The sequence below is a fragment of the Rhinopithecus roxellana genome, chromosome 16 (assembly GCF_007565055.1).
Source record: "Rhinopithecus roxellana isolate Shanxi Qingling chromosome 16, ASM756505v1, whole genome shotgun sequence".
NCBI lineage: Eukaryota > Metazoa > Chordata > Mammalia > Primates > Cercopithecidae > Rhinopithecus > Rhinopithecus roxellana.
The window spans coordinates 25776558-25796057 of record NC_044564.1 but is presented as its reverse complement, the minus strand read 5'-3'; the positions used below and the strand labels follow the sequence as shown (position 1 = coordinate 25796057).

General features: G+C 41.9%; 1 protein-coding gene across 2 annotated transcripts; it reads left to right on the top strand.

Annotated features, from left to right (window-relative positions):
• Nucleotides 1-150: 150 nt before the first annotated feature.
• DNAJA1 (DnaJ heat shock protein family (Hsp40) member A1) lies at nucleotides 151-15162 on the top strand. 2 transcript variants are annotated; one of them, XM_010378542.2, is made up of 9 exons: nucleotides 151-315; nucleotides 1438-1576; nucleotides 1773-1950; nucleotides 4727-4831; nucleotides 5279-5506; nucleotides 9177-9291; nucleotides 11565-11680; nucleotides 12008-12108; nucleotides 13936-15162. In XM_010378542.2, the coding sequence occupies exons 2-9, from the start codon at nucleotides 1445-1447 to the stop codon at nucleotides 14152-14154; spliced, it is 1194 nt and encodes a 397-aa protein (XP_010376844.1). In that variant the 5' UTR covers nucleotides 151-315; nucleotides 1438-1444; the 3' UTR covers nucleotides 14155-15162. The 2 variants fall into 2 exon arrangements, with proteins under 2 accessions (XP_010376844.1, XP_030776071.1); XM_030920211.1 differs by lacking the exon at nucleotides 151-315 and adding an exon at nucleotides 1021-1150 and having other exon boundaries at nucleotides 13936-14573.
• Nucleotides 15163-19500: the final 4338 nt, after the last annotated feature.

The window sequence follows — 19500 nt, the reverse complement described above, 5'->3', positions numbered from 1 at the left end:
GGGCTCCAGAAGATTCCACGAGCGTCGGGAAGCCGGGTTAGTACCAACCCCCACAAGGCCTTTCGGCGCAGCTCCTCCCGACCCGTGCGCCCCCGCGCCGTCGCCCCGGTAACCGCTGGGCGGTGGCAGCGGCCGAGGGGCGGGACTTCCGGCGGATGACGCGCCCCGGTTCGGCTACAAAAGACGACGGCTGCGGCGCGCCCGGCGGAACTTTCCAGAACGCTCGGTGAGAGGTGGAGGAGCGGTAACTGCCCGAGCTGCGCACAGCTCCGCGCTCCTTCCCGCTCCCTCACACACCGGCGTCAGCCCGCACCGGTGAGTTTGAGCCCTCGAGCTTTCCCCAGTCCCCTGGCTGGCGCCATCGGCGCCGGGAAACCGATGGAGCCGCGGTCCGGAGGCCGTTGGCCGCGTGGGCAGGAGCGTTGTCAGTTCCTGGGCCCACGATTTCCCTTTTGGAGGGCTGGTGCGGTGCCCTGGCAACCCATCTCCGGGACGCACAGTGAATGGGCCCGAGACCTTTCCTAGACCTCCCTCCGTACCCAGCCTGGGATCTCCAAGGAGCTGCTGCCTTCGCCTGTCCGTCCGTGCGCGCCCCCGCGGCCCCTCTTCCCGTCCGCGCTTGGTGTTTTGGGGGGCGGGGGGGCGGGGGTGTTGGCGACCCTGCGCACGCGCACAGAGAGCTAGGGGCGAGGGGATGCGTGGGGAGCCGGGCGGAGGCTGCGGCTTTCGCTTTCTCTTTCCCTGCCTCCCCTCCTTTTCTTTGTTGAGGGCTGGGCTTTCCCCTCCGCCACTTGGTTCCAGGGTGAGAGGGAGAAAGGAAGGAAATCTTAACGGTCGGCGCCAAGTGCAAGGGGAAACCTGGCAGGTAAACTCTGCCAGCCTGAGGGGCGAGAGGGATTCGGCCGTGGAAGTGGAGAAGCTGTAAGCCGTGGGCGGTAGAGGGTTTGCTGTGTGGAGCTGGTAATCTGCTTTATAAATCTCTCCCCCCCCCCCCCCCCACTCTGTGCCCACATGTTTTTTTCTGGAAAGTGTATGGAGTTTATCAGATTTACCAAAGACGGTGATAGTGTAATGACCAGTAAACTGAACATAACAGTGCTGCTTTTGGTTACAACTGTCACCGCCTCTAAGGGAAACGGGAAGAATCCAGGTAATAGTTGTGTTATATTAGTATGGAAGCTTTGGTGTGGGAGAATGGGAACCAGGTGCTACAAGGCGGCTCTCGAATTACTTCCCAGTAATGATTATTAGTTTGTTTTGTCTGTTGGAGTTTATAGCTGAATTATCCCAGGAATTGTTACCTTTTTGGTGAAACTTAGGGGCAGTGGTGTTCTTATAATCGGATTTGGCAAAGAGATTGTTCGGCCTTAGCTCTCATTTTTATTAATTAAAAACTACCAGTTGAAAGCCGATTAAAGTTGCATTTTCTTATTTCAGGCAGAAGATGGTGAAAGAAACAACTTACTACGATGTTTTGGGGGTCAAACCCAATGCTACTCAGGAAGAATTGAAAAAGGCTTATAGGAAACTGGCCTTGAAGTACCATCCTGATAAGAATCCAAATGAAGGAGAGAAGGTGAGTAGTGTATACTCTTAAACATATCTGAATAGTTCTTTGCTAGATGTATAGTATTTCTATTATGATCTGAAATCGAGTATCTAATATAGTAATTATGATCACTTCTCGGTCTTTTTAGTTAAGATCAAGTGTAATGTAGCCAGGTAACACTTGTTTTTTAAAAAAAAATGAAATTCACTCTTTTCTCAAACAGTTTAAACAGATTTCTCAAGCTTACGAAGTTCTCTCTGATGCAAAGAAAAGGGAATTATATGACAAAGGAGGAGAACAGGCAATTAAAGAGGGTGGAGCAGGTGGCGGTTTTGGCTCCCCCATGGACATCTTTGATATGTTTTTTGGAGGAGGAGGAAGGATGCAGAGAGAAAGGAGAGGTAAGAATCTAGTCTTTGTGCAGCTAACTAAAGTTAGCTGTTGGTCAGAGAAATTTCTCTGTTGGTCAGAGAAATCACCCATTTTAAATGCTTGTTTACATGTTGGTATAATGTTGCAAACTGACCACAGACTGCCTCTGATTTATGGTGTCGTGTTTTTTGTTGTTGTTTTGTTTTTTGTTTTTGAGATGGAGTTTCCCTCTTACTGCCCAGGCTGGAGAGCAACGGCGTGCTCTCAGCTCAGGGCAACCACCACTTCCTGGGTTCAAGCGATTCTCCTGCCTCAGCCTCCCAAGTAGCTGGGATTACAGGCATGGCCATCCCACCCCGCTAATTTTGTATTTTTGTAGAGATGGGGTTTCACCATGTTGGTCACGCTGGTCTTGAACTGCCAACCTCAGGTGATCCGCCTGCCTTGGCGTCCCAGAGTGCTGGGATTACAGGTGTGAGCCACCATGCCCGGTCAATGGTGTTTTTTTTTTTAAATGAGATTTAAAGGACCTAAAAAAACAGCCAATAGAGTGGTAGCAAATGACTGCTTCCAAAAATCTTAGATGTTATCAAACAAATTATGAGAACAGAACAGGTGCTGTGGCTCATGCCTGTAATCCCAGCACTTTGGGAGGCCGAGGTAGGTGGATCACATGAGGTCAGGGTTTGAGACCAGCCTGGCCGAGATGGTGAAACCCCATCTCTACAAAAAATACAGAATTAGCTGGGTGTGGTGGTGGGCGTCTGCAATCCCAACTCCTCTGGAGGCTGAGGCCGGAGAATCACTTGAACCCTGGAGGCAGAGGTTGCAGTGAACCGAGATCGCGCCACTGCACTCGAACCTGGGCAACAGGAGTGAATCTCTGTCTCAAAAAAAAAAAAAAATACAAAAATTAGCCAAGTGTGGTGGTGCGTGCCTGTAATCCCAGTTACTTGGGAGACAGGCAGGAGAATCACTTGAACCCGGGAGGTGGAGGTTGCAGTGAGCTGATACCGCACCATTGCACTCCAGCCTGGGCGACACAGCGAGACTCCGTCTCAAAAAAACAAAAGGAGAAAGTATATAGCAATATAATTTTCCAAGTCCTTCTTACAGATCTTATTTGGTGTTCCCTCACTCCCCAAAGGAATTCGATGGTAGGTACAGTGGCCTTTTTCAAATAAGAGTAAGTTAAAGTTGAGAAACGTAAAACTTTTTCAAGCTCATATAGCAAACCAACAGAGCCAGGGCTGAAAACTGGTTCGTTGCCTGCCACCTATCTAATGTTGCTTCAGCTTTATTGTGTCAAAATTATGTATTTATTTATCAGGAAAGTGGCCTATGGGCTCTAGAAATACTGCTCATAGGAATAAAGTGTTTAAGTCAAGAGAAATTAGTCTCACTTTATTCCCAGTATAGTGTATACAAACAAGGGCTGATGAGCAGAACCAGTTTTAGAACGAATGGCCAAGCCATTAAGTTTCACTTTGAGCTTCTAAGATACTTAAACTCCTTAAAAAGAAAGTCCACAATCCATATCACTTGCTTAGTAAATTGGTAGAATTTGTCCACAAAACAGTAGTGGTGGTTTTTCACTTACCTTACAAAGAACTGACCTGCAGGTTAACATTGGCAAGCTCTTTTATGTGGCTTTAGATCATATTGAGAGGTTATTTTTGGGGAAATGTGCTTCATCAAGCTCTAGAAGCTCTATTTTTGCTTCCTTATACTCTCAACACTGTACAAAATAAGAGCAGCTAGATTTTAGTGTGCCAAAACTAAAGGTGGAACTTATAAGCAGAAGGACATAATTAATGGTATTTCATGCTTGATTAGAAAGTAAAAATGTTCATTAGGCATGTACAGAAACGAGTTTGAGAACTCTTTTCAGTTGGTGGAAAGGCAGTAATATTTGAATAAGTCCTTGTGGAAGGATCACTAGCTAGGAACTTACAACTTATTAGCAGGTGACTTCATATTTCTAACCTCAGTGTCTTTATGAGATCTTGACCTTCCATTTCCCATTCTGATTTAAGTGAAGTAAGGCACTCCTTAGGAGCCACTGGCCATGTGTGGCTCCATTAATTTAAGACAAAAACAAAACTACAGTTTCTTAGTCTGGCCACATTTACATGCTCAATAAGCACATGTGATTGGTGGCTGCTGTGTTGGATAGAACAGATATGAAACATTTATCACTGCAGAAAGTTCTGTTGGGCAATTCTATTATAAAAGGTATGAGAAATTTTGCCTTTAAAACAACCGGTGCTGGCCCAGTAGTAAATGGGCTGTTTTCTACTAAATCAAGAAGAAGTAGAAATGGATACTTTTCTGTGGTGACTCAATAAATGCATCAACTTCCCTGGCCAATCTTGATTAATGAGAATTTACTGTGCTACAGAATTTTTGGATGAAGTAATTGGCCACGTTGCTCAATACGGTACAAAGTGAAAGCTTCAAAGCATATATTGTGACAGAAATGAATGTTTGGATTATTGTGAAATGTGCCCTTTTAAATAACATTGGTTTTTCTCAAGTGACTTTGAGGTTAATGTTTCTGCTTACCATATTTCCAAGATGGTCATGTCTATGCCCTTAGGCAGATATTTAATTTCTGACCTGATTTTCCCTCATCTGTGATTACATCACAGTTTGAGGATATTCTGTGTATATAGTAGGTAGTCAACAGGTGTACCTTGTGAGGTTCATCTTTTATTGTCCTTTCACATTTTTTATGGTGCTTTTAGCACAAATAAGAAAGATTCAACATCAAACAGATTTGTAATGAGAAATATTTTGTTTTAGGCAAAAATGTTGTACATCAGCTCTCAGTAACCCTAGAAGACTTATATAATGGTGCAACAAGAAAACTGGCTCTGCAAAAGAATGTGATTTGTGACAAATGTGAAGGTATGGGGTTTTTTTTGTTTTGTTTTTTGTTTTTTTAAACGTCTTTAATATGACACCTGAAAATGGAGCTAAGACTTCCTGGATATGTAAAATTGACTCAGGTACACTATGTAGATTTTGGGGGAGGGGAGGGCTGATACAAAGAAAACCAACTGAAAACCTGCCACCTGAAGAAATAACAGCACTTTTTTCTGTGTATGTTTTAAATATAATTGGGATCAAGCTAGTTTGGTATCTTTTTTGTAATAAGTAAAAGTTATTTATTGGAAATGAGGTATGTTCTAATAAGAATAAAACTCATTAAAATGATTTCATCAGTTATATATATTCAGAGGGTAGCATTCCATCAGACTTTGAAAATATTAAAAGTACAGCATTTAGGAATTGTCATTTACTACTGTATACACTACTAATTCATACGTTATTCAATTTTCTTTTTAAATTTAGGTAGAGGAGGTAAGAAAGGAGCAGTAGAGTGCTGTCCCAATTGCCGAGGTACTGGAATGCAAATAAGAATTCATCAGATAGGACCTGGAATGGTTCAGCAAATTCAGTCTGTGTGCATGGAGTGCCAGGGCCATGGGGAGCGGATCAGTCCTAAAGATAGATGTAAAAGCTGCAACGGAAGGAAGATAGTTCGAGAGAAGAAGATTCTAGAAGTTCATATTGACAAAGGTGAGTTCTGAGCTACTTACTCTGAAGTCTTGAATGCTGTGGCAGATTTATTAACATTTTATAGTTGTTTAAAAACTATTCTTAATTAGGTTATATATGATCCTATCACTCAGAAATAGATCTTAGCAGCATAATATATAATGTTCTTCCATCCAGACATAATTTTACATATTGGTATATTACTAATAGAAAATAAGGAATCTCCTCATTTAATATAAACAGGATCATTTTTTGAAATCAGTGGTCCTGTAAATGATTGAATACTGTTCCAAACTTAATTCTCTGCTGTTAAACCATCGTTCTTCTATCTTTTAAAAAATCAGAATGAAGTTATTTGAACGCATTCTTAATTAAGAGTTATTAGATCAAGGGATAGGCATACTTTTAAGGATTTGAGAAGGGAGTTAAGTGAAGAATTGGGTCTCATTAAAATTCATGGATTTTTTTGTTTTTTCGGAGACAGAGTTTCGCTCTCATTTCCCAAGCTGGAGTGTGCAATGGCACGATCTCAGCCCATTGCAGCATCTGCCTCCCAGGTTCAAGCAATTCTTCTGCCTCAGTCTACCAAGTAGCTGGGATTACAGGCACCCAGCACCACGCCTGGCTAATGTTTTGTGTTTTTAGTAGAGACGGGGGTTTCACCATGTTGGCCAGGCTAATCTCGAACACCTGACCTCAGGTGATCACCTGCCTCGGCCTTCCAAAGTGCTAGGATTACAGGCATGAGCTACCACACCTGGCCTCATGTTTATTTTTTAAACTAATGGACATGTTTTCTATTCTTTGTTTTTTTCCTGAGATAGAGTCTTGCTCTGTTGCCCAGGCTTGAGTGCAGTGATGCCATCTTGGCTCACTCTAACCTCCACCTCCCAGGTTCAAGTGATTCTCCTACCTCAGCCTCCCAGGTAACTGGGACTACAGGTGTCTGCCACCATACCTGACCTGGACTTGTTTAAATAAACGTATTGGTCTACTTAATTGGCTTACTTGCCCATCTGTTGTATTTAAATGCTCCATTAATTGATTTGAAAGAATTTAGACTACTTTTCCTTTTTTTTTAGACTTGACACTTCTCTACCTATTGGGCTCCAGATTTAGAAATAATTATATAACTTTTTTTTTTTTTTTTTGGGATTTGATTTGTCAGTTTTTAAATTTTACTCTTGTTAACTTACAAAAACCTTTTAAAATGTATTATGGCAATACATTGCAGAAATTTTAAGAAATGTATGTAACCCCAGAAGGAAACTTAAATCAACATTATGGTAATCTCTTTTCAGATTTTGCTGTTTTTAAATGGGTCTACTATTATACTGTACTATGGTGTGATACCAATCTGGAACTGTTAATATACAAATCTACATTAACATAAGTGGCTGCAATAGGATTCTATCATGTGACTCATTATTCTGGCCTCTCTGACCCCCAGGGTTTTCTACCCAAGAATGTAGTACATTGAAAGGTAAAAGTAAGTTTCCTTGGCCAGTTGTTGAACTTAATGTGTTTCCCACTTAGTGGGCCCATGCCTGGGGTTTATACTTTGAGGTGTTCTTGATACCAATAGCTTATAGAGTAAGTCTTTACTTAACGTTGATAGGTTCTTGGAAACTGAGACTTCTAGCAGAATGACCTCAAATAATGTCATGCAGGTCCTCAAATAATGTCATGTCACTGTAACACAGCCGAGGGGGAAAGAACCTATCAACAATGAACTCTAAGTGAGAACTTGAAATTAATGCCCTCAGCAAGTGAAGGCATTTGTGCTATGCCTACCTTTGCTCTTCATTCAGGAAAACCTAGCTGAGTTTGCTTCCCTAGCATAACAAGTTATTTTGCCTCAATACACGATTAAAGACAGATTAATTTTGTCAGTATATGATAATGATAGGGCTTTTAAGTCCTTATTTAAGAGGTACATACTGAAGTATTTGTGGGCTAATGGATGTGGTTGGAGTTTACTTGAAAGTATATGTGGGGGCCATGGGTAGGGGTATAATACATGAAATATTAGTCATGGGTTAGTAACTGCTGAAGCTAAATTGGATGGATATGTAGGAATTCATTGTACTGTTGGCTCTTTTTATACAGGTTTAATATTTTCCATACTAAAAGGTGAAACACGATTGCTCTGTTAGGTAACCAGAGTGATCTTGGGAAATAATCAGGAGATAACTGCTTCGGTGTAACATTCTACAAACACAGGTTTTCTTTTTTTTTTTTTTTTTTTGAGACGGAGTCTCGCTCTGTCGCCCAGGCTGGAGTGCAGTGGCCGGATCTCAGCTCACTGCAAGCTCCGCCTCCCGGGTTCACGCCATTCTCCTGCCTCAGCCTCCCGAGTAGCTGGGACTACAGGCGCCCGCCAGGTCGCCCGGCTAGTTTTTTGTATTTTTTTAGTAGAGACGGGGTTTCACCATGTTAGCCAGGATGGTCTCGATCTCTTGACCTCGTGATCCGCCCGTCTCGGCCTCCCAAAGTGCTGGGATTACAGGCTTGAGCCACCGCGCCCGGCCAAACACAGGTTTTCTTACATGAGTTACGTTGTAAGAGTTGTTGTCCAAACCCTTACTGAACTAAAACGTGGGTCAGAGGTGAGGGGTAGGGAAGTCTCAGTAAGAAGAAAAAAAAAAAAAAAAAAAAAAAAGCATGTTTAAGAATTTTTTGCCCTGTTAGAAAATACTCCTCTCCCTGTGTTTTATGGACCACATGGGCTAAGGGAGGGTCTAGCGCTGATTGTTTTGTTTGCTTGCTTGTTTTAATTTAAATGACACAAGGTCTGGAACTCCTGTGCTCCAGGGTGCTATCCTCAGGGTATCCTCCTGACTCTGCCTCCCAAAATGTAGTTACCCTTTTTTAAGGGGACTATACTGAATAGTTCTTAACAATAACAGATTTTCAGGCACAGGGGCTCAGGTCTGTAATCCTAACACTATAGGAGGCCGAGACAGGAGGATCCCTTGAGCCCAGTAGTTCAAGACTAGCCTGAGCGACATGACAACCCCCGTCTCTATTTAAAAATAAAAATTAAAAAAAGCTGGTCCCCAGCTACTCGGGAGGCTGAGGTGGGAGGATCACTGGAGCCCAGGAGATGGAGGCTGCAGTGAGCCCTGTTTGTGCCACTGCACTCCAGCCTAGGCAACAGAGCAAGATCCTATCTCAAGAAAAGATTATAGATTTAACATTTTTTTAGTTTTATATATAAATATTACAATAGAGAGAACGGTTTTGATTTGCATTGCTGTTAGACTTAATAGAAGTAATTTGATGTGTTATAAGTAATGAAATTGAAATAGTTAATTAACATTTTTTGGTTATAACCAGTGTTTGCCAGTCATGGTTTAGTACCAGCATATACCTGTTTAGTTAATACTCTCAACATTGCTAATGAGGTGTAGGTGTCTGTGGGAAAGTTGAAACTTGGAAAGGATATGCAGCTTCCCCAGGGTAATCCAGCCAGTGAATAGCAGCTCTGAGATTTGAAGGCTGGTCTCTTTGCCCCTAGAGTTTGTGTTCTCCACTATGATACCTTTTTTCAGGAGCAAATTGGACTGAACTACTTAAGTGGGCTTTCTTAGTTATTTCTGTGATTTTTACACATAAACAAACATGTATAGATTTTATGATTCTGACCTTAGTTGGATATTTAATAAGAGTATAAAATTAATGTTTTTAGGCATGAAAGATGGCCAGAAGATAACATTCCATGGTGAAGGAGACCAAGAACCAGGACTGGAGCCAGGCGATATTATCATTGTGTTAGATCAGAAGGACCATGCTGTTTTTACTCGGTAAAGACTTATCAACCACTCAAACTGGTATCTTACATATTTGGGTTGTTGGTTTTGGTTTTTTTGTTTGTTTGTTTGTTTGTTTTGAAGTGTTCTCCATTACTTTTGGAACCTATTTCCTGGAAAAAGATTGTTAACCATTGTTTGGATCATAAGATGTTGAATACATAGGATCAGATTTTTAGCTTTTTGTCTCTTAAGTATGGAACGTTGAAAATGTGTTTCAATTAGATGTTTTGTGTGAACCTAAATAGCAGATGGCTGGGGAAAACATCCCTGGACAAAAATTTGCCCTCAATCTTTGTAAAACAATTTAAGTGCCTTAAAACTCTCACCAGTTTTCAATCCCAAGTTTATGATAAAGTTGAATTGCTTTTAATTGTAAATACCCAAAAGCATCTCTGTAGGAAACTTAAATTAGAACAATACTAAGTATAAATTCAGGTCTACCATTTTGAACTAAATAATGAGTATGATGAACACTGAAGCGCAAGAAAAATTTATGATTAACAGCACATGTTTGTGTCAAATATGTCCATGGCTAACGTAACAGACCCTCTGTGCATGCTATATTCCCAGCAACTTGGGAGGCTGAGGTGGGAGGATCACTTGAGGCCAGGAGTCCTAGCTACTGGGGAGGCCGAGGCAGGAGAGTGGCTTGAACTCAGGAGTTCAAGGTTATGATCATGCCACTGCATTCTAGCCTGGGTGACAGTAAAAACGCATCTTTCTTTTTTTTTAAATGGACTGGAGGTGAAATTGGGAACATCTTAACTGGTTTAGAATGAAATAATATTTTGACTGGGTTTGGTGGCTCACGCCTGTAATCCCAGCACTTTGGGAGGCCAAGGTGGGTGGTCAGGAGTTCAAGACCAGCCTAGCCAACATGGTGAAATGCCATCTCTGCTAAAAATACAGAAATTAACCAGGCGTGGTGGCAGGCCCTGAGACAGGAGAATCACTTGAACCGGGGAGGCGTGGAGTTCGCAGTGAGTTGAGATGGCGCCATTGCGCTCCAGCCTGGGCAAAAAGAGCAAAACTTGGTCTCAAAAAAAAAGACTAATATTTTACAAATGTCTGAAGACAATGGGAAATGTTGTCAAGCTTAGGATTTTGATGCTGTCATTTGAGAAGAGCATTAAAGATGCTTTATTTATTTATTTATTTATTTATGAGACGGTGTTTCACTTAACAAGCCCAGGCTGGGGTGCAATGGTGCGATCTTGGCTCACGGCAGCCTCCAACTCCCGGGTTCAAGCGTTTCTTTCACCTCAGCCTCCCGAGTAGCTGGAATTACAGGTGCCTGCCACCATGCCCAGCTAATTTTTGTATTTTTAGTAGAGACGGGTTTCACCATGTTGACCAGGCTGGCATTGAAATCCTGACCTTAGGTAATCCACCTGCCTTGGCCTCCCAAAGTGTTGGGATTAGAGGTCTGAGCCACTGTGCCTGGCCCAAAGGTGTTCTATTAATGTGGGTTGGAAAATAGGAAAGTCTAAGCATGAGAAAGGAGGAAGTGGGCTGTTACGTTATATATGAAAGGTTGTGTTCACTTACAGTATGCCAGGAACTATTATTTCAGGTACATCAATGAGGAAATTCTTACAGCCCCTTTAAATTGGACGTATCCTCATTGTTTAATTTCATAAAGCCTAAATTATCTAGGACCCTGCCCGGGCTACAGTGCAGTGGCATGATCTCAACTCACTGCAACCTCTGCCTCCAGGTTCAAGTGATTCTCCTGCCTCAGCCTCCCGAGTAGCTGGGACTACAGGTGTGCGCCACCATGCCTGGCTGATTTTTTGTATTTTTAGTAGAGATGGGATTTCACCATGTTGGCCAGGCTGGTCTTGAACTCCAGACCTTAGGTGATCCACCCTCCACAGCCTCCCAAAGTGCTGGAATTACAGATGCGAACCACAGCGCCCGGCCTAACCCTCACTCTTGTGAGTTTTTTGTGTTTTTTTTTCCTCTGAGAAACCAGATTTAAAATTAGGTAATAAAACAATTCACAGATGGTAAATGGTAAAGGCTGCCTAGGCTGCCTAGAGTGTGTGGAATGACTTTGAAACCTTATCTAGGAAACAGGGCTGGCAGGTTCCACATGTTTGTTCTTCCCAGATCTCTGCTCTGTTTGATTTTTACGATTGGGGAAGAAAAGGGTGTCTTTGTAAAAGACCCTTTGCTTTTATTAAACAAAAAAACAGCTTGCTTTGGTACATCTACTGATTGGTGATTTGAAAAATATAAATAATGTGTCATATTTTATGCAGACGAGGAGAAGACCTTTTCATGTGTATGGACATACAGCTGGTTGAAGCATTGTGTGGCTTTCAGAAGCCAATATCCACTCTTGACAACCGAACCATAGTCATCACCTCTCATCCAGGTATGGGAACTAGGCAAGCTTAAGCTTCTCTTTTCTATTCTAGTATTTTCCTCGTCTACCAATAACAAAGTGTAGTTATAGGCACTGAGGGAAACCCATTGTTTTTCTTTCTTGGTTACATATCCTCTGGGCTGAGATGAAGTTATAAAGTGTTGGCTTTCTTAGCAGCCCTTGGAAAACCCGTAAGTGAAAGGTAACAGGATTGTTTTGCCACATAAGTTTTATTCCTGCCAATGAGCTGCTAGGACAGTGCTCTTGTTCTTTATATTCCCTGCCTCATAAAAATGTGACCGTACTTAAGGAAGAACTTGGCTTCAATGTTTTTAGGTCAGATTGTCAAGCATGGAGATATCAAGTGTGTACTAAATGAAGGCATGCCAATTTATCGTAGACCATATGAAAAGGGTCGCCTAATCATCGAATTTAAGGTAAGCTGTAAAGTACTTTAAGAATATTTGAGAAAATTAGCTTACTAAAACCTGATAAAAAAGTAAAATTTCAGCCAGGTGCAGTACCTCATGCCTGTAATCCCCGCATTTTGAGAGGCTGAGGCAGGAGGATCCCTTGAGTCCAGGAGTTTGAGAACAGCCTGGGCAACATAGTGAAACCCTGTCTCTTTAAAAAAAAAAAAAAAAAAAAAATTAAAATTTCTGAATGCCAAGCAACCTGAAACTTAACATTTTTTGTTACTCAGCAAGAAATACATGGATCTGGCCACGTGCCACTGGCACACGCCTATAATCCCAGTGTTTTGGGAGGCCAAGACAGATGGATCGCTTGAGCTCAGGAGTTCAAGGCCAGCCTGGGCAACATGACAAAACCGCACCTCTACAAAAAATACAAAAATTTAGCCAGGCATGGTGGCACGCACCTATAGTCCCAGCTACTCAGGAGGCTGAAGTGGGAGGATTGCTTAAGCCTAGGTGGTCAAGGCTTTAGTGAATCAAGATCATGTCACTGTACTTCAACCTGGGTGACAGAATGAGACCCTGTCTCAAAAAAAAAAAAAATTACCTAATACTACTGATTCCTGTCATGTTGAGCATTCTTTGTTGAGGATGGGTTTTTTTGCATCATTAATTGGATATTTAAAGATAGGTTGTGGGGCCAGGCGCGGTGGCTCAAGCCTGTAATCCCAGCACTTTGGGAGGCTGAGACGGGCGGATCACGAGGTCAGGAGATCAAGACCATCCTAGCTAATATGGTGAAACCCCGTCTCTACTAAAAAATACAAAAAACTAGCCGGGCGAGGTGGCGGGCGCCTGTAGTCCCAGCTGCTCGGGAGGCTGAGGCAGGAGAATGGCGGGAACTCGGGAGGCGGAGCTTGCAGTGAGCTGAGATCCGGCCACTGCACTCCAGCCTGGACGACAGAGCGAGACTCTGTCTCAAAAAAAAAAAAAAAAGATAGGTTGTGGGAGGGGTGTGTGGGACAAGTGGGTATTTTACTAATGAAAGGTTGTAACTGGCATCTTAAAGTTTGGAGGCGCTTTACAATAATTGCAGATTTCTTGGCAAAGTAGTATAATGCTTGATTTGTTAATAGGTATAAAGCAATCCAGTCATTTTTCTCAGTCTTAAATTGGCCTGTCACCACAAAAATATTAATTAAAACTTTTTTTTCCTTTTTGAGACGGAGGAGTCTTGCTCTGTCACCCAGGCTGGAGTGCAGTTCAGGCAAGTCTCCTGCCTCAGCCCCCTGAGTAGCTGGGATTACAGGTGCCCGCTGCCATGCTGGGATTTTTAGTAGAGATGGGGTTTCACCATATTGGCCAGGCTGGTCTCAAACTCCTGACTTCAGGTGATCTGCCCACCTCAGCCTCCCAAAGTGTTGGGATTTGTCGTCCCAATTGTATGAGCCACCGCACCTGGCCTAAAAACATCTTTGGCTAAGAAAGAACTACCCTTTTGAGAGTAAGAATAGCTTTGTTTAAATATCTCGTAAGAAGAGTTAGGCTGTTGCAGGATGGGTTTTGGTATTAAAAAGTCAGTTTGCTGGATAGAACAATGGTTGTTAAAGTGCAGTTTTATTTAATACAATCATTTTTAATAAAGCCTGGCTTTTGGTCATAATCCTTGAGCTCTAGTTCAGAGTATGCTATGAATTGTGCCTTTTAAGAGCCTGTTCCGAGATTGGCAGATTCACTTAAATATTACGTGTTTACATGTCTTTTTCTGGGGAAAATGGGTCCATGATACTAATGATACTAAGGAGCTAATGATGAAATCAGATTGAACAGTAAAAATTTCTTTCGAAGGTAAACTTTCCTGAGAATGGCTTTCTCTCTCCTGATAAACTGTCTTTGCTGGAAAAACTCCTACCTGAGAGGAAGGAAGTGGAAGAGACTGATGAGATGGATCAAGTAGAACTGGTGGACTTTGATCCAAATCAGGAAAGACGGCGCCATTACAATGGAGAAGCATATGAGGATGATGAACATCATCCCAGAGGTGGTGTTCAGTGTCAGACCTCTTAATGGGCCAGTGAATAACACTCACTGCTGGCATTTAATGTGCATTAGTGAATAAGTGAAGGACTGTAATCATAATATGCTCACTACTTGCTCTTGTTTTTGTTTTAATATTCAACTATAGTAGTGTTTTTAAAAGTTAAATGAAGAATAAACGCAAATATAAAAGCTCTGACTTGGCCCTGTATGTATGATGACTTCTGTGTGCAAGATGAAGTTTAATACCTGTAAAAACTACAAAGAAGTTCCCCTAGCATTTCTAGGCCAAACCTTGTAATTGACTTCAGCTATGTACGTGGACAAGCTTAGACTGAAATGCTAGGTATATGTGTTGGCTTCAGTGTATGACCCTTCTTCATTGTTAAGCTATGAAAGTAAAACTCTGTATTTAACTGGCAATGAGGAAAAAAAAATTTGTAGAGAAATGTTGGTCTGTATAGTTCTTTGTATTAAGTGGGATTCATTGTAATGCCTTTGCATTTATTCTATTGCCTCAACTGTTACTTGAAGATGGCGTAATATATAATTTATCCTGTGGTATCAGTGATAAAAATGATACCGATACCTTTCTGTAGGAGGGGTTTATCATAATATGCTGCTTCTTGAAGGCTTGCACTTCCAGAATTGTGTTTCCTTCTGCTGTGCCATTCATATATATATATATCCATATATATCTTGACCAGTCCTGGCCATTTGCCCTCCTCCTTGTCTGTGGACCGTAAGCCCGAGTAGTGACTTCAAAGCTGGATAATGTAGAAATTAAAGTGAAAAGACCTTTATGTGGAGAAGTAATTTGCATGCATAATATAGGAAGGTGTTCTTTAGGTATGTTACAGGATTACTTTAAACCATTTGACTTATGCTCCAAAGTAATGTTGGTAGTATAGCAAATTATGATGAATAGCTTTAATTGTATGTTTAAAAGTCTCATATGTTCACATGCTTAAATCGGTATCAGAATTTAAGCAATTCTTGAAATGTATTGTCTCCTTAATATACTAATTACAAAGCATCTCCAATATGTGTCACTACAGGCTTTTTTTTCTCCCAGATCATCAAGTTTTGGCTTTTAAGATACATAACTTGATTTTAGCTAGTCTGAATGAGTGATACAAAAATACTATTGAACTATAATTAAATATTTAATATTAAATAGGATGGAGAGTAAAAGTGGAGGACTGGGTAATGAGCCAAGAAGGGAACTTAGAAAACTATGCATACATTTGAGTGAGCATGAGAGAACAAGTTCTCATAAAGAATACAAGCTTAAGAAGGAGAACTTTGTGTTTAAAAAGTAAGGTTCCCAACCCATCTGTGTTTGTCAACTTCTTTTAGTCTGTGCCAGACAGCCACAGCTACCCTAAAGTTAGAGATGTGAAGCAGATGTTCAGGAAAGTATAATTGACCGGTGCTCAAAAAAGTGCTTGTGACATTTCAGTTTTCACTGGGTTTATGTACAAATTCTAAAAATTTCTCAACCTGCGTTTTAATACATTTAAGAGCATTGTTTAGGGCTGGGCACGGTGGCTTATACCTGTGATCCCAGCACTTTGGGAGGACAAGGCAGGCAGATCACCTGAGGTCAGGAGTTTGAGACTAGCCTGGCCACCTTGCTGAAAACGTGGTGTACTTTACTAAACGTACAAAAATTAGCCAGTAGCACTCACCTGTAGTCATAGCTACTCGGAAGGCTGAGGCAGAATTGCTCGAACCCAGGTCAGGAGGTTGCAGTGAACTAAGATCATGCTATTGCACTCCAGCCTGGGTGACAGCAAGACTCCGTCTCAAAAAGAAAAAGCATTGTTTATAGGACACTTAAAATTTTTTACAAATCTCACAAGGTTTTCGGCATTTGTCAGTCATAAGGGAAATGCACATAAAAACCAGATACTACTTCATACCTACTAGGATAGTGCTGATCCAAAAAATGGAAAATAGAATATGGAGAAATTGGAACCCTCTGTACTTTGTTGGTGGTAATGTAAAACGTTGCAGTTGCAGTAGAAAAAAAAAAGCTAAACATGGAATTACCATATGACCCAGAGCTGGCCCTCCTTTTTGGGTTTCACATCCATGGATTTAATCAACCTTGGATCAAAAACAATTGGGAAAAATTGTTTCCTGACCATGTACAGACTTACTCCCTAAACAATACGGTATAACAGCAGTTTACATAGTATTTACATTGTATTAGGTATTACAAGTTAACCTAGAGCTAGATGGCTAAATTATGCAGGATGTGTAGGTTATATACAAATAACCATGCCGTTTTATGTCAGGGACTTGAGTATCCTCAGATTCTGGTGTCCATGGAAAGTCCTGGAACCAGTACTCCCATGGATACTGAGGGATGACTATACAAAAGGAATTAAAGACAAGAATGGAGGCCTGGCGCGGTGTCTTATACCTCTAGAATCTCAGCACTTCGGGCAGCCTAGGCAGGCGGATCACCTAAGGTCAGGAGTTGAAGACCAGCCTGGCCAACATGGTGAAACCCCATCTCCACTAAAAAGACACAAATTAGCCGGGTGTGGTGGCGGGCGCCTGTAATCCCAGCTACTTGGGATTCTGAGGCAGGAGAACCCAAGGGTTCAAGGAGAACCCAAGATTGCATCACTGCACTCCAGCCTGGGTGACAAGAGTGAGACTCTGTCTCAAAAAAAAAGTACTCGTATGGTGTTCACTGCATGCAGCATTCTCAACAGTCCAAAGTAGAAACCTGAGTGTCCACCAACAAATGGTTAATGTGTACAATATACTGTGAAATACAGTCATTAAAAGGAATACTTTTTACACTTCCCCCAAATATGAAGCACATTCCTGTTTGATACGTGGATGAACCTTTAAAACATGCTAAATGAAATAAACCAGACACAAAAGGACAAATATTGTATAATTTCACTTACATGAACTAAACTAGGCAAATGCATTGAGGCAGAACAGTACCAAAGGCTGAGGGGAGGGGAAGGAGAAGTTAATTGACAATGTTACAGGGCTTCTGTTTAGGGTGATAACATTTTGGAAATACAATAGTGGTTGCATAACATTGTAAATGCCACTGAATTGCAAAATTGTTTGGGAATTTTGTTATATATGTTTTACAATAAAAAATCCTAAGAACACTAAAAGTCGTATTAGGTCGGTTGGTGCAAAAGTAATGTGCCATTACTTTTAATGGCAAAAACCGCAATTACTTTTGCACTAACCTAATAGTTATATCCTGAAGAGGCAGAAACTGATAGGTTTGTGTAGTTTTTCAGCTTGTATTACCACTAACAGCCTCTGTTGAGCCCTTTATTACCATGTAAGCAGCCATATTTAATTCTCAGGACGTAATGAGGGAGAGCCTATGAAAAAACAAAGCCCCTTAAAACATTAACCAAGGACATCACAAAAATACAAGTTCCAGCACTGACTGCTTTCTCTGTGATGCTTCTCCTGCCCGTTCATACCTGTAGAGAATAGGAGTAGAGGCCAATTATGTCCCTTGAGAGTGCTCTTGGAACAGTGGCAAATTTTCTGTCCATGAAATTAGCTTCTCAACTTTTTTGTACATATGGTACTGGTTCTTAACCTTGGCTACCATTGGAATTACCCGGGAAACATTAAAACACTGATCAGGTCCCACCCTCCAGGGGTTCTGTATAACTTGGCTGGGTGTAGCCTAAGCATCAAAATGATTATGTGCAGCCAAGGTTGAAAGCCACCAATACTGACACATTGATTTAATATTAACCACTGGAACAGAATACCTCTGTTAAAATAGCCGTGGAAGGTTAAGTAATGGGCAACCCCTGCTATTGCAAGTTTTTTGTTGATCTTTTTTTTTTTTTTTGAAGCCAAGTCTCACTCTGTCACCCAGGCTGGAGTGCAGTGGCATAATCTCTGCTCACTGCAACCTCTGCCTCCCAGGTTCCAGCTATTCTTAAGCCTCAGCCTCCTAGGTAGCTGGGACTACAGGCGTGAGCCACCATGCCCAGCGAATTTTTTATCTTTTAGTAGAGACGGGGGTGTCACCATGTTGGCCAGGCTGGTCTCGAACTCCTGACCTCATGATGCGCCCACCTTGGCCTCCCAAAGTGCTGGGATTACAGGCTTGAGCCACCGCACCTGGCCTATTGCAAGTTTTAAACAAGCTCAGTCCATGGAACTTCCTAACTTGGACATACACTTCATAGCAATTTCTTCTCTTAAAATAGTGGAAAATGAAGCTTTAAGAGCACAGTGAATGAGAACACTAGCAAGCTATGGCAATTAGAAAAAAATGTGATTTTAAGAGTCAGTCTTGCACCTTTATCATTTAAATTTGGTTATCTCAGCATGAACCTTCTGAGACAGAGCAAGAATTAAAACACCTTTTGTATACGCGGAAACTACCCTATAGTCTACCTGCTCTCAAATCTGAGCATGCTTGCTGGGTCCCCACCACCAGTTTCTGATTCTGTAGGTCTGGGATAGGACCTTAGAATGTGTCTTTCAAACAATTTATCAGGTGACACTTTAAGAACCACTGTTCTAGCACAAGCCAAACAAGTGACAGCAAAGACTGACATCCAGAATCTTGTAATTCGATTCTCTACTCATCTCACTACCTGTGCTCTGCTTAGGTAAATATTTTTGCAGAATGTGGAGGAACAACCCATGTATTCTTTGCCCCTGCCCAAACCTAAAGATTGAGGAGAAACTTAAGCAATATTAAGAGTGAGGCAACAGAGAAAAGAAACCTAGCTTTGGAGTCACATCTGGTTTTCAATGCGAGCTTCATGCAAGTTGGACTGAGTTAGGTCCCTCACGTCTGGAAACCTGTTTCTTCATGTGTATTTGCACACCCTCATCACATTGTTCTGAGAATTAAACATGGCTGCTTCCATAGCAATGAAGGGCTCAACAGACGCTGTTAGTGGTAGTAATAATACAAGCTGAAAAAAAACTGGTGAAGAAGATACTGAATTGTACCCGAGATTTATACCATTTGCTGTTTAAAAAATAAACCATATCACCCCAAAATACCTCCGCGCAATGTTTTCCAGTCATTAATTCAACAGTCGAATGGGGGAATAGGACAAATGTCCTTTTGCTCATGGAATTTTAACCCCAGTTTAGCTTCTATGTTAAGAGCTGGAGAGCAGCATCCGTTAAATCTGGTGGCTGCAGCAGAGCACTTCCCTAGCAATGCACTGCACACGCCCAATTCAGAAGGAAGTGCGCACTGATTCCCGGCAGCCGACTCCCGTTCGCTTGGCTGCTGCCACCCGCCCTTACCACGATATGACCGCCAATTTTTTAACAGTGGCTTCACCCGAAGTCTGCAGGCCCTGACACTTGGCTCTGGCGGGTGCGCGGTCTCCCTGC

What these genes read in the sequence shown, in the direction of transcription:
- DNAJA1 (XM_010378542.2), top strand. Translation starts at nt 1,445, where the DNA reads ATGGTGAAAGAAACAACTTACTACGATGTTTTGGGGGTCAAACCCAAT. An exon ending in ATCCAAATGAAGGAGAGAAG is followed by an intron (nt 1,577 to 1,772) that starts GTGAGTAGTGTA and finishes TTTCTCAAACAG; the next exon opens with TTTAAACAGATTTCTCAAGC. An exon ending in GATTTGTGACAAATGTGAAG is followed by an intron (nt 4,832 to 5,278) that starts GTATGGGGTTTT and finishes TTTTAAATTTAG; the next exon opens with GTAGAGGAGGTAAGAAAGGA.